Genomic DNA, 14,534 nt, shown 5'->3' on the forward strand with positions numbered 1-14,534 from the left:
AGGTAGGTCTCATGTTCTCACCACAATTAAAAAAAAAAAAAACAAAATGCCTTTTTTTTCTGTTCAAAGTTGTTCTTCCTCTCAAAAGTCTTCTCAAGCTATTGAGCAGGACGTCAGTGTAACTGAGAACAGCTCCCAAGTCTTCAGATCTGCATTTGGGAAGGATCCTTCTATTGCACCTAGAAGCGAGTAGGAGGCTGGGAAGCCCTTTCTCCTTACAGGTCTCCTCTCAAGTCCCAGAAGGCCATGCATAACTATGCATTGTGATGATGGGGACTCAAAGAGCCTTTGGATATCCCATGGTCTTCCCACCCTCCTGTGGCATTGGGGCTCTGATGCGTTTGTCCTCGACATATATGGTTCTCCCCTTGGACCAACATGCTTCCCCTCCTCTCCACAGTTGAGATGCACTGTTTCCCCTTCTGCAGCCTTTGCCCACCCTCCCTAGCCAAGTCCCAGTAAAGGGCTTGTTCTATATAGATAATTTGATGTTGTTGTTTAGTCACTCAGTTGTGTCCAACTCTTTTGTGACCCCATGGACTGCAGCCCTCCAGGCTCCTCTGTCCATGGGATTCCCCAAGCAAGAATACTGGAGAGGGTTGTCATTTCCTTCTCTAGGGTATATTTCCAACCCAGGGATCGAACCCGAGTCTCCTACCTGGCAGGTGGATTCTTTACTACTGAGCCACTAGGGAAGCCCATCAGATCAGATCAGTCGCTCAGTCGTGTCTGACTCTTTGCGACCCCATGAATCGCAGCACGCCAGGCCTCCCTGTCCATCACCAACTCCCGGAGTTCACCGAGACTCACATCCATCGAGTCAGCCATGCCATCCAGCCATCTCATCCTCTGTCGTCCCCTTCTCCTCCTGCCCCCAATCCCTCCCAGCATCAGAGTCTTTTCCAATGAGTCAACTCTTCGCATGAGGTAGCCAAAGTACTGGAGTTTCAGCTTTAGCATCATTCCTTCCAAAGAAATCCCAGGGCTGATCTCCTTCAGAATGGACTGGTTGGATCTCCTTGCAGTCCAAGGGACTCTCAAGAGTCTTCTCCAACACCACAGTTCAAAAGCTTCAATTCTTCGGCACTCAGCCTTCTTCACAGTCCAACTCTCACATCCATACATGACCACAGGAAAAACCATAGCCTTGACTAGATGAACCTTTGTTGGCAAAGTAATGTCTCTGCTTTTGAACATGCTATCTAGGTTGGTCATAACTTTCCTTCCAAGGAGCAAGCGTCCTTTAATTTCATGGCTGCAGTCACCATCTGCAGTGATTTTGGAGCCCAAAAAAATAAAGTCTGACACTGTTTCCACTGTTTCCCCATCTATTTCCCATGAAGTGGTGGGACCAGATGCCATGATCTTCGTTTTCTGAATGTTGTGCTTTAAGCCAACTTTTTCACTCTCCACTTTCACTTTCATCAAGAGGCTTTTGAGTTCCTCTTCACTTTCTGCCATAAGGGTGGTTCATCTGCATATCTGAGGTTATTGATATTTCTCCCGGCAATCTTGATTCCAGCTTGTGCTTCTTCCAGTCCAGCATTTCTCATGATGTACTCAGCATATAAGTTAAATAAACAGGGTGACAATATACAGCCTTGACGAACTCCTTTTCCTATTTGGAACCAGTCTGTTGTTCCATGTCCAGTTCTAACTGTTGCTTCCTGACCTGCATACAAATTTCTCAAGAGGCAGATCAGGTGGTCTGGTATTCCCATCTCTTTCAGAATTTTCCACAGTTTATTGTGATCTACACAGTCAAAGGCTTTGGCATGGTCAATAAAGCAGAAATAGATGTTTTTCTGGAACTCTCTTGCTTTTTCTATGATCCAGCAGATGTTGGCAATTTGATCTCTGATTCCTCTGCATTTTCTAAAACCAGCTTGAACATCAGAAAGTTCACGGTTCACATATTACTGAAGCCTGGCTTGGAGAATTTTGAGCACTACTTTACTAGCATGTGAGATGAGTGCAATAGTGCGGTAGTTTGAGCATTCTTTGGCATTGCCTTTCTTTGGGATTGGAATGAAAACTGACCTTTTCCAGTCCTGTGGCCACTGCTGAGTTTTCCAAATTTGCTGGCATAGTGAGTGCAGCACTTTCACAGCATCATCTTTCAGGATTTGGAATAGCTCAACTGGAATTCCATCACCTCCACTAGCTTTGTTCGTAGTGATGCTTTCTAAGGCCCACTTGACTTCACATTCCAGGATGTCTGGCTCTAGGTCAGTGATCACACCATCGTGATTATCTGGGTCTTGAAGATCTTTTTTGTACAGTTGTTCTGTGTATTCTTGCCATCTCTTCTTAATACCTTCTGCTTCTGTTAGGTCCATACCATTTCTGTCCTTTATTGAGCTCATCTTTGCATGAAATGTTCCTTTGGTATCTATGATTTTCTTGAAGAGATCCCTAGTCTTGCCCATTCTGTTGTTTTCCTCTATTTCTTTGCATTGATCACTGAAGAAGGCTTTCTTATCTCTTCTTGCTATTCTTTTCAACTCTGCATTCAGATGTTTATATCTTTCCTTTTCTCCTTTGCTTTTCGCTTCTCTTCTTTTCACAGCTATTTGTAAGGCCTCCCCAGACAGCCATTTTGCTTTTTCGCATTTCTTTTCTTTCTATGGGGATGGTCTTGATCCCTGTCTCCTGTACAATGTCACGAACCTCATTCCATAGCTCATCAGGCACTCTATCTATCAGATCTAGGCCCTTAAATCTATTTCTCACTTCCACTCTATAATCATAAGGGATTTGATTTAGGTCATACCTGCATGGTCTAGTAGTTTTCCCTACTTTCTTCAATTTAAGTCTGAATTTGGCAATAAGGAGTTCATGACCTGAGCCACAGTCATCTCCTGGTCTTGTTTTTGCTGACTGTATAGAGCTTCTCCATCTTTGGCTGCAAAAAATATAATCAATCTGATTTCGGTGTTGACCATCTGGTGATGTCCATGTGTAGAGTCTTCTCTTGTGTTGTTGGAAGAGGGTGTTTGTTATGACCAGTGCATTTTCTTGGCAAAACACTATTAGTCTTTGCCCTGCTTCATTCAGTATTCCAAGGCCAAATTTGCCTGTTACTCCAGGTGTTTCTTGACTTCCTACTTTTGCATTCCAGTCCCCTATAATGAAAAGGACATCTTTTTTGGGTGTTAGTTCTAAAAGGTCTTGTAGGTCTTCATAGAATCGTTTAACTTTAGCTTCTTCAGCGTTACTGGTTGGGGCATAGACTTGGATTACTGTGATATTGAATGGTTTGCCTTGGAAACGAACAGAGATCATTCTGTCGTTTTTGAGATTGCATCCAAGTACTGCATTTCAGACTCTTTTGTTGACCATGATGGCCACTCCATTTCTTCTGAGGGATTCCTGCCCGTAGTAGTAGATATAATGGTCATCTGAGTTAAATTCACCCATTCCAGTCCATTTCAGTTAGCTGATTCCTAGAATGTTGACATTCACTCTTGCCATCTCTTGTTTGACCACTTTCAATTTGCCTTGATTCATGGACCTGACATTCCAGGTTCCTATGCAATATTGCTCTTTACAGCATCGGACCTTGTTTCTATCACCAGTCACACCCACAGCTGGGTATTGTTTTTGCTTTGGCTCCATCCCTTCATTCTTTCTGGAGTTATTTCTCCACTGATCTCCAGTAGCATATTGGACACCTACTGACCTGGGGAGTTTCTCTTTCAGTATAGATACTTAATTATCAGGATATCTGGACTTCTGCTTTCTATTCCTGGTAATCGCTTTTTATTCCTTACAAGGGTCTACATGTGGTCTGTCCCACCAGTCTCTGAATACCTTGGGAGACAGGATCATGTTTTTATTATTTTACCCTCAGCATCTCACATGCCACATAGAAGTGTTTGATAAATGCTGATTAAATAAATAAGCAAATTAATGAATACATTAAGTAGATAATGGACAGAAAGGATGCAGGCGGCACATGCTAAGGCCAGATGGGGCTGTGACAACTGTCAGAGTCAGGAGACTAAGCACAGAGAGCACGTATTACCCACATCCTGAACAAAAGCCTGAGCAAACTGATGGGTAAAGAACCACTTTTAGAAGTCCCATCCTCTCCCAGAACTCTTGCTGTTTCTTCTCCTCAGGTGGCCTAAATTCCCACCAGAGTTGCTCACAGAAGAGACTCGTGACCAGAGAGGAGACAACAGGAAAAGAGGAACAGGAAAAGAGACACCCTGCCCCCGCCCCGCCTCCTTCCTCACCTTCCTGCCACTTGACTATCCATTAGAGACCACATGGCAGGGAGAGTTCATACTTGCTTCTCTAACCAATCTCATCACTAAATTGTCACTAGTACACAGTCCCCACAACAATCCTCTGTCTAATTATGTCCAAGATTAGCACTTAAAAATCCAAAATAGCATCTGACGTGAGTTTCTATTTGCAGAAGGGCACATGGGATGCATTAACAACACCCTCGCTAGATCCTTGGATGCTATGGACAGGCCCAACAACCAAGTGCTGAAGGGAGTGAGCAGCCCTGATATTTATCTGTTGATAACTGTAGTAGGGGACTCAGAAGAGAATTCCAGAACCCTCTGTAGATAAAGCCTCCAAACCACCAGATCAGCTGCTGCCAGAACTAAAAATAGCTTGGTCTGGTTGGGAAAGGATTGGTCTAGGAATCAGAAGGCATGGGACCCTCATCCTGCACTAACCAGCCTAATGTCCTTGCCATTTAACACCATCTAGTGAAAGTGTTAGTCGCTCAGTTGGGTCTGACTCTTTTCGACCCCATGAACTGTAGCCTGCCAAGCTCCTCTGTCCATGGAATTCTCCAGGCAAGAATACTGGAGTGGGTAGCCATTCCCTTCTCCAGGGGATCTCCCCAACCCAGGGATTGAACCCAGGTCTCCTGCATTGCAGGCAGATTCTTTACCATCTGAGCAACCAGGGAAACCCCATTTAACCTCTTAGCCTATCGCAATGTTGTGCTCTCTTCTGTGCATTGGGAATGATAGAGCAGCACCCCTTCCACCGCAGGGCAGGTGAGAGTCCCAAAAGAGAGAGTGGACATGAGGTACTTGCTGAACGCCTGGAGAGGGAGACAGGGAGAGTCGTGATAAGAGAGCAGTCACACTGGAGACACTTCCCAGTTGTAGTGTTAGCAGAAATAAAATTCTCCCTTATTCAGGCCTTTGATGGTCTTGAGGTGGGCCTTTGATGATGATTACCTTTGTTCTAGTGCCTTCCAATTTGCCATGAAATAGCCAGTCTCCCTCCTCGCCTGCCTGCTCTGTCACTCTAAGATCCATGAGTGCCTCATTCATGGTTATACAGGGAAGTCCCAAGCAGCAACGAGAAATGTGAACAGCTATTTTCAGCAAATGGAAGGTTACTCAAGTCACAGGATAAATAAACATAGTTATTTTTTCTCTTTAGAAATATTCTATTCTTTTTTAAGACTTTAAAATACAGTGTAGTTAAATACTAAATACTGAGCACTAACTTTATGCCAGGCTGTGTTAATGCTTTAGTCACATTATTTCATTACTCAATGAAAGTAGCATCATGATCCCATTTTACAGATGAGCAAACTGACATTCAGAGAGACCAAGTTCTGTCAAGCTCCCAGAACCACTGTAAACAAACCTAGGATTTGAAGCCTATTTTCTTTCATACAAAACCCATGTTCCTGTGTATTACTTGCTTTGTCTCAAAAATAATAGTAGTATCTGTAGAAAGAAGATGAGGAGGAAGAGTTAGAAGTACACATTTAATAAAAAATTAAAAGCTCGTATGTCTTAAATAAGTGTATTTCTACCCCCACTTCTCAGGGCTCTCAGAGAATCTGAACACTACCTGGCAAGCAGGAAAAAGAGACTCTGAATGAAATAAAAAGTGTGCAGTTAACTGACATTAAACGAAGGACAGGACATAATCCTTCAGGAAACAAATGTGAACAGCTTCTGTGTACTGATGAGGTCTATGTCTGAAGTCAGAATATTATATGTACATAAATAATAGTAACAATAATAAAAATTACTATATTGAAAGTTTTTTTTTTTTTTTTAGGTGAGAGTAGGACAGGATATTTGAGCATCAGGTTTTTCCCCTTTAGAGTCTGGTCATCTTGTTTCCCAAAATAAGTTTCTTGAAGAACCAACCAAACCAAATATATATGCTTAAGTTCTTTTACTTAATTTAGCAAGTTAACCAGCTTATGTGGAAGAAGATGATCATAAATTAGCTTAATGGTTCATTACAATACTATTTTTATATCTTAAAATGAGAACATTACAGATACTTTGGGATATAGGAAAGCTTTTTGCTTCTTCCAGCTTTGGTACTTTTGCACTATACCATTTTGTTCTTGAAAAATCAATGACTTTAGCATCAGATTTACCTGTTCTAGTAGTACTTTTACCACATACCTATTACCAAATGTATATAACAATACTTACCTCATTATAGTGAAGATGGAAATAAATTACATAATGCAAACTTTTGACACCTAGAAGGTACTCCAAAAAAATGGACATGTCATCTCTTCTGTCTCTGAATTTGTGGCCTTTATTTTGCAAGTTTCAGTGTGGTATAAATGTGAAAGATAGTTTTGGAATCAGTGAGAACTGAGTCCAGCTTTCTACCAGCTGTGTGATGGGCAAATGTCCTAGTCTTTCAGAACCTCCCTTTTTAGTTCTATAAAAAAGAAATAATAGTCCTATTTTGCAAAAATGCTGTGAGGCTTACAAATAACACATGCAAAGTATCTGGCATATGATAGGTGCAAAATAAATGGCTGCTTTGTATATTCTTAGATAAAATGATTTTTGTCCTATAAATAGAGCTAACAGGTTTATTGAAATGTTTTATTGCACGACTGTGAGTGATTTCAAACACCTCAGAACTTAAGTGTCATTGCATGAGTGTCTCATCTAATCCTTTTAAAGACATGTTTGGGTCTCATGGAAATGTTTAAAGCTCCTTATAAAGCCCATGAATGCAAAGGTATCTTAGCTGTAGTGGCCACTGACCCATCCACATGGGTACCCCAACATAACTGTAGCTCAACTTCACCCCAAAGTCTTGGAAAGGTTACATGACAGACAGATGTAGTAGGCATGAGATAACAGGCCAAGAGGAAGAGGTCGGGCTGTAGGCAGTATATTTGACAGGCTCATACACTGCAAGCCTTGTTTCGGGCCCCTTACAAAGCACCGCTTTAGGAGGAAAACAAGATGTCCTTTGTAAATAAAAGTTCATGCATTTGAGTAATGAAGTCATTTTCCAGCGCTGGAGTGAAAGATATTCTTTTCCCAAGCCCTCTGGGTGAGGACTATTGGGAGGAAGAGGGTGGCCAGCCAGTCTCCAGGGAAGGTATGAGCACAAAGACCGCAGCAGCCTATCCCTAGAAAAGGAGAAAGCTGCCCAAGGAAGTGGGTGCCCTCTCCCCTGCCATCTGGGAGCATCCACCTCTGGCTCCAGCCCGAATCCCTCTCCCACCCACTTTCCTGCAAACCAGCGGGGCCACATAAAAGATCTGCATAAATATAGATAAGACATCCGGCACCTTAGCTAAATAAATAAGAGAAGTGAGGAAGCAATTACAAAAGCTGAATATTCATCTGGGGCACTTGGAGGGGCTCCAAACTGAGAGGGGAGGGGAGGACGCCAGGAAAGGCCCAGCCAGAGTGCCTGAAAGACCAGCTTGGAGGGGGAGGTCCTGGAAGAGAAGGTAAAAAGGGAGTGGTAAGAATGGGTGTGGGAAGGAAGCCAGGGCAGCGCAACCCTTAGTCCCCACCCGACCGCCGGGGACAGGAGGTGGCCTGCGCTCCCGGGCTGGTCCCAAACCCATCCGCTGCTCCATGCTGAGCTTTAGCTTCATCCATCTGTACATTCTTTAGCCAGTGTCTCTGGGGAGAGAGAGAGAGAAAGTGAGAGAGGGAAACAGAGGGGAGAGAGAAAGAAGAGAGAGGGAGGCAGGGAGGGAGGCCGGCTCTAGCTTACTCTCTCACTCTCCCTTTTTCTACTAAGTTGCTCCCGGGGCTGCCCTGAGTTCCCACATCTGGATACCGCAGACGCAGAGAAGGTACCATAAGCGAGGCACCACCTCATCACAGCGGGGACTGGCAAGAACTAAGAGTGGCCGAGCCCCTGGACGAGCCCTGTCGAATGTCAGCGGAGAGATGGCTTTGAGCTCAGCCTGGTGCTCAGTCCTGCGCCTGTGGCTCCTCTGCGGCGCCGCCTGCTCCCGCGCCGCGTCTGGGGACGGCAGCGCCTTCCCTTTTGACATCGAAGGGAGCTCAGCGTTCGGCCGACTAGACCCGCCTGAGACCAGCGAGCCCCGCGTGGCTCCCGGAAGCCTGCCGCCTGCTCCCAAGGTACAGTGCCCCTGCCGTTGTCACCCTACTGGGGCACCTGCGCCCCGTGCTGCGTGCGCCACACTCGTTGTTCCCCTCCCCCGCCTTCCCTTTTCCACCCGCCTTAAGAGTTTCACCTGGACTAGGTCAGTTCAGAAACTCGAAATAAAGAGTTTTACTTTGTATTTTGGATTTGGACTTTGTGAGTCGAGAGCGGAGACTTTGGAACACGTCCTTGTTCGAGCTGGCAAAAGGGCATGTGTCCTGAATACTCTGAGTCAGTAGACTAGACTCTCACCTAGGGCCACAGCGGCACTTCTGTGACTTTCTGCCGTTTGTATGTTCCAGTAGAGGCATTTTTGTCAAGTCACACCTCATAATGTGTGTGCCCTGCCGCTGGCTTCCTGCTGCTCCTCTCCGTGATATTAGGACAGTAGGAACAGCAGTGCGCAGCCAATCTTTCGGTCACAAATTAATCAGAAGGTCCTCAGCAACAGGGGAGGGTGAGGGGTGGGTGAGGGCACCAAAGAAGCTGTTAGGAAACTGCACAGCAAATACCTTAAATAGACAGGGGCCATTATATTCCAGAAACAAGAGGTCATGACGAAAGTCAAGCCCCAAACCAAATGTAAAAATGATGAATATATGCTATTGATGATAGTCAAAGAGCTGTTGTTTGAATTCCTTGCAATAGCATTTACATTGAAAACATAACCAAAGTGTAGAAATTGGGTAAAGGAAGATGGATCCAGAGTAAGTGATTTAAGAGCTCCTTTAGCCAAGACAGACAATAGCATGTCCAGTGCGTGGGGGATGCTAAGTAGGAGGAAAATGAAGTCACCTAAGTTCATGAGAAAAGAAAGAGCAGTTGACCTAAGAAGACACACATGCATACACCCTATAGCTATGGTTACAGCAACTGTAGAACCAAAGCTAATGTGGATTGATACCATTTCTAACAGCACTGAAGTCTGGATTATTGCTACTAGTCCTACTAATTGTTAGTATAACTGTAGCTTTATTAATTACTACTGATAAGATATGCTGCGTGAAGATGGTCCTTCTCCAGGAGTGAGCTCTACCCACGCCCTAAAATGAGGGGAGGATGGGTAGGGCCAGAGCACACCAACCCCTATTGTGGTGTGAAATGTAATCCCCATGAGAAAGAGAGGCATGCCTTCTAGTCAACTTTGTACTCAGATGCGGAGAGAAGCCAGATCGGGAGACACTCCACACAGTGGGAAGGCTTCACTTCTCTACAGGCTTGGAATCAACCCCTCAGGAAGCATTATCTCCACCTGTTGCTTTGAGTGTGGAAAGTTCCAGGATGAAATGCTTGACTTAAGAGTAGGAATGCCAGATAGAATACAGGACACCCAATTAAATTTGAATTTCAGAAAAACAACAAATAGATTTTTAGTTATGTCTCAAATATTTCATGAGAAGTATTTATGCTAAAAAGATTTTTCATTGTTGATCTGAAATTCAGTTTATCTGGGCATTCTGTATTTTTACCTGCTAATTCTAAAAAGACAGGCGCGCATAACTTTTTGTAATTCTCCTCTCACAAAAAGTAAGAAAATCATTATTTTATTCTTAGGGAACCTTAAATTTATTGCTGAAACCCCAAACAATTTCTTATGCCCTCACATACCCAGTGAAATAATATGAAGTCAGCACATCAGAGTTTTAGATTGTAGGCTTTGCAGTCTGATGGTCCCAAGCTCAAATTTTAGCTTCTGTGCTCCTGACCTTGGGCAAACTACTGATGCCCAACTTGCAGATAAAGAAACTGAGGCTTAGAGAAGTTACTGATGTCTACATCATACTTCGTATACTAACGGTGATGAAATTAGATAAAATACAGAGAGGGCTTAACACAGTGACTGACAGTGTAAATGCTTTATACATCCCAAGTGTTGTCTTTATTATTATTATGAGGAATACATGGATTATTGGACTGAAAGAGACCCTTATTTGGGAATATTTCTCAGAAGTTTATTTTTATGCTGCTATTTTACTTAATATTGCTTGTCTGTACCTTTTCAATCAAAAAGAATGTCCTGTAGTGAGTTAAATTTGTAATACTGTCAGAGACTAATAGGTTCAGAATGCCCATTGAGGTTTTTGGTTTAGGGAAACAGAAAGAAGCTATTAGTCATTCAAAGTATATGATGTAGAAAGGGTGGGATTGGGATAATTATGTTCCCACTGCATAGTTTCACATAATGCCTCCAGTCAGCCTGTGGTCCCACAGAAATCCCAGTGCCCCACCAGTCGGGTTTCCCATGCTCTTTATAGCCAGGAAGGAGACCTGAAATCAAATACATTCTGGAGATTTAATAACATGGTACAGCCACTCTGATGAATTGGTTCAGGAGGCTGTATTTTCATCTATAGAAAGAGAACATGGGTTCATACAGAACATTATTCGTGGGAGGTTCGAGAAGTAGATGGAAGGATATTCTAAAAATATTCATTTTATTTGAATTGGATATATACATGTGTGTATATATATGTGTATATAAATGGTTATTCCTCAATTTGCCTTCAAAGGGAAGGAAGAAAAATATTAACGCAAGCATGGAGCAGTGGGAGGTGCTAGGCTGGTGGTCTTTCTAAGGCTCCCCCATGCTCCTCCATAGCAGGACTGACATCCTCTCCACCCCTGAGCCCTCCACCCTCAACACAGAGGAAGGCACACTGGTGCACAGTGTGAGTTGGAGAACAGATGCACTAAATGTGCAATGAGGAAAAGGATAGGATGTGCTGGCTGACCAAGAAGGAAGGCCCCTCCCTACCTTCTAAAATAAGCACAAGCTTCCCTCAGGATGCTGAGAATGTGAAAAAGAGGAGCACCCATGGGTAACTCTGTGCTAGTTGGCAGGATTTCCTCACTATCTGGGTGAGGAAAACACTGGCTTTGTTTTTTTATATAAGCAGATAATTTACTGAGTCCATTATTCCTGAGTGTATGGTGACAAGAATGATTTCAGTAGGTAGGGGTGGGGAAAGGGGAAACTAGGTAGTGTCATAAAGTAGATTTAGTATCCTAATATTCCACATTTAAGAAAACAAAGTCTTAATTTTATTATACAAGTGAATAATAGGCACAATTGAAACTAGGCACAAATCTTCGTGGCCAATATGGGGATGCAGAAGACGGGGCGGGGATGCAGGGACAGAGAGAGTAACATCCCCAGAGGAGGGTATCAAAGTGTCCTTGGAAAGAGTGACATTCTTGTCTATCAGAAAGAAGCAGGAGTTAAACAAGGTCACAAACACTAGGTTAGAGGTTGATTAAAAGAAACCATTAAAGTGAAAGTGAAGTCACTCAGTCGTGTCCGACTCTTTGCGACCCCATGGACTGTAGCCTATCGAGCTCCTCTGTCCATGGGATTTTCCAGGCAATAGTAACTGGAGTGGATTGCTATTTCCTTCTCCAGGAAAAGAAACCATTAGTTGGGCATATTTCTCAGGACTTTATGGTGCTGTTTTACTTAATATCACCATTTGTCTATATTCTTGGTGGCTGGAAAGAAGCCACCCAGAGACTCAGAAGGAGAATGGGGACTCTGCTGGAGGGGCAAAGTGTGAAGTGGTGGAGGGCCACAGCACTGTTACCGCCTTTGGTAGGTTATTGAGAAAATAAGGGAAATAACTGACAATATTGAGCAAACTTCTCTGAGAGGGGAAAACAGGAGTTTATCTCCTAATAAACCTAGTTTATCTCCTGGGTTTTGCTGCTGCTGCTCTTAGCTTCCCTCCAAGAAAATTGTGCCCCATGAACTGCATGTACAAGTATACCCTGCATGAGACAAACCTGCTTACTAAAGACAATCACTATGAAGGAGACTCATTCTGATGTACTTTTCTTCTAGACTCCCTTCATGGTCTATTTGTGATCCTGTACTCCAACACATAGTTAGGTGCCTGGCCACTAAAGGACTGCAGTATGTCTATTAAAAGACAGCTTAGATCTCTTTCACTATCTGCTTTCCTTTTCCTTATCTTGCTCCCAGACTTTGAAAGAGGCTCTGTAGAATCACACTAAGACTTCCAGTCACTGGCCTGGGCCATCATTCTGTACGGTTCTTCAACAGTGTGGTTGGTAATTTGACACCCTCACATCCACCCTGGCACACAGTCATTATTTCATTCACTTATGTGTGTGTGCTCTGTTGGTCTGAGTCTGTCTGACTCTCTGTGACCCCATGGACTGTAGCCCACCAGGCTCCTCTGTCCATGGAATTTCCCAGGCAAGAATACTGGAATGGGTTGCTGTTTCCTACTCCAGAGGATCTTCCCATCCCAGGGATCAAACCTGCGTCTCTTGCATCTCCTGCATTTGGCAGGCAGATTCACTATCACTATGCCACCTGGGAAGCCTATTTCATTCAATATCCTCCAAAGAGGAGGTTTTGAGTTCTGCCATGTAAACAGCAATAAAGCAAGGGCCAGGAGGAACACAAAAAAAAGCAGTCACATTCCAACCCTCAAGGAGTAAGCAATCTAGATAGGAAGATATATATGTAGCCACTATATAAAGCAGAATGAATTCATGTTCTGTAAGAATGACTATCACTAATGCCATGGGGGTAATATAGAAAAAGTACTACTCCTGGGGTAGGAGAGCATAGCACAGCCACTCATCAAACACTGAAGAAGGCTCATAGGAAACATTATTTTAGAAGAACTGGAATATAGTAACAACAAAAACAATAATAATAATGGTAATACCGTGGCCTATAGATGACATTCATTGAGTATTTACCATGTGTTGGACACTGGCCTAAGCACTTGCCATGAGTTACTTCCTTTAACCCTCATAACAGTTCAATAGACTGGCATAGTCATCATCTCATCTTACAAACATGGAAACTGAGGCACAGAGCATTTGCCCAGGCATCCTACCTGGTAAGTGGCACAGCTAGGAAGGAGTTTATGAAAGTAATTCAACTTGCAAGAGCATCTAGGAAAGTGTGGCTAGGTAAATAGAACTATATGTGGAAATAATTTTCGTCAAAGTTTGGGAATAAAATGAAGATATATAAAATACCATTCAAAGACCATTTATGCAGGGCTTCCTTGGTGGCTCTCAGATGGTAAAGAATCTGGTTGCAATACAGGAGACCTGGGTTCAATCCCTGGTCGGAAAGATCCCCTGGAGAAGGAAATGGCAACCCACTCCAGTATTCTTGCCTGGAGAATTCCATGGACAGAGGAGTCTGGCGGGATACAGTCCATGGGGTCGCAAAGAGTCGGACATGACTGAGCAACTGACACCTGACCTGCTAGATGAATAGCATAAATTACATGACCTATATTACAGAATTTATTATAAGATTGCTGAAAAATAGAGAATTCCATTTGCTGTGATTCTAAAGTTCTCAGATGTAACCAGAAGAAAAATTTTAATTGTGGTAAAATATACACAAAATTTACCATTTTAACCATTTTTAAATGACATCAGGTACCTTCACCATTCATCATCATCCATTGCCATCCATCATCATCACCACCATCCATCTCAAAGCTTTTTCATCTTCCCAACTGAAACTCAATACTGTATACATTAAACAATAATTCTCATTAGCCTTTTCCCCAGGCCCTGGCAGCCACCATTCTACTCTAGGTATCTCATATAAGTGGAAGCTACTTGTCTTTTCTTATCTGCCTCACTGCACTCACTATAATGTGTTCAAGGTTCATCCATTTTGTAGCATGTGTCCAAATTTCATTCCTTTTTAAGGCTGAATGATATTCTATTCTATGTATATATCGCATTTTGTTTATCCATTTACCTGTTGGTGGACATTGAGTTGTTTCTACCTTTTGGCTGCTATGAAAAGTTTTGCTATGAACATTGGTCTACAATTATCCATTTGAGTTTCTTCTTTCAGTTCTTTTGGGTATATATGTAGAAACAGAGTTGCTGATCCTATGGGACAGAGAAAGTTTTGAAGCTCAGATTTTTATAGAGGCCAAGCAAAAAACAACTGGGCAGTGAAAGGAACATGTCCTATGAGTGATGGGGCCCAAGAAACAGCAGAGGAAGCGTGCCTTTTCTGGGGGCACCCACCTCTGTGTTTAACGAGAAGATAGAATCTGGATTCTTCAGTGAAATTGATGACTCAATCTTTTTAATGCCCTGAGGGAAGCACAGCTGATGGTCCAGCTCAGCCTGAAGAC

The 14,534-nt window shown here is 43.2% G+C and overlaps 1 protein-coding gene across 3 annotated transcripts in view; it reads left to right on the plus strand.

Moving 5' to 3' along the window:
- Positions 1 to 7,656: 7,656 nt before the first annotated feature.
- LAMA4 (laminin subunit alpha 4) overlaps positions 7,657 to 14,534 on the plus strand; it is a 142,281-nt gene continuing 135,403 nt past the window's right edge. Inside the window, exons 1-2 of one of the 3 annotated variants that reach the window (XM_055535140.1) lie at positions 7,657 to 7,717; positions 8,017 to 8,363. In XM_055535140.1, coding sequence (XP_055391115.1) covers positions 8,169 to 8,363 — 195 coding nt within the window. In that variant the 5' untranslated portion in view covers positions 7,657 to 7,717; positions 8,017 to 8,168. Of the gene's footprint in view, positions 7,718 to 7,782; positions 8,364 to 14,534 lie in introns of those variants that run through there. The other 2 variants (XM_055535139.1, XM_055535141.1) reach the window with 2 other exon arrangements.

Source organism: Bubalus kerabau, chromosome 9 (assembly GCF_029407905.1).
Source record: "Bubalus kerabau isolate K-KA32 ecotype Philippines breed swamp buffalo chromosome 9, PCC_UOA_SB_1v2, whole genome shotgun sequence".
NCBI lineage: Eukaryota > Metazoa > Chordata > Mammalia > Artiodactyla > Bovidae > Bubalus > Bubalus kerabau.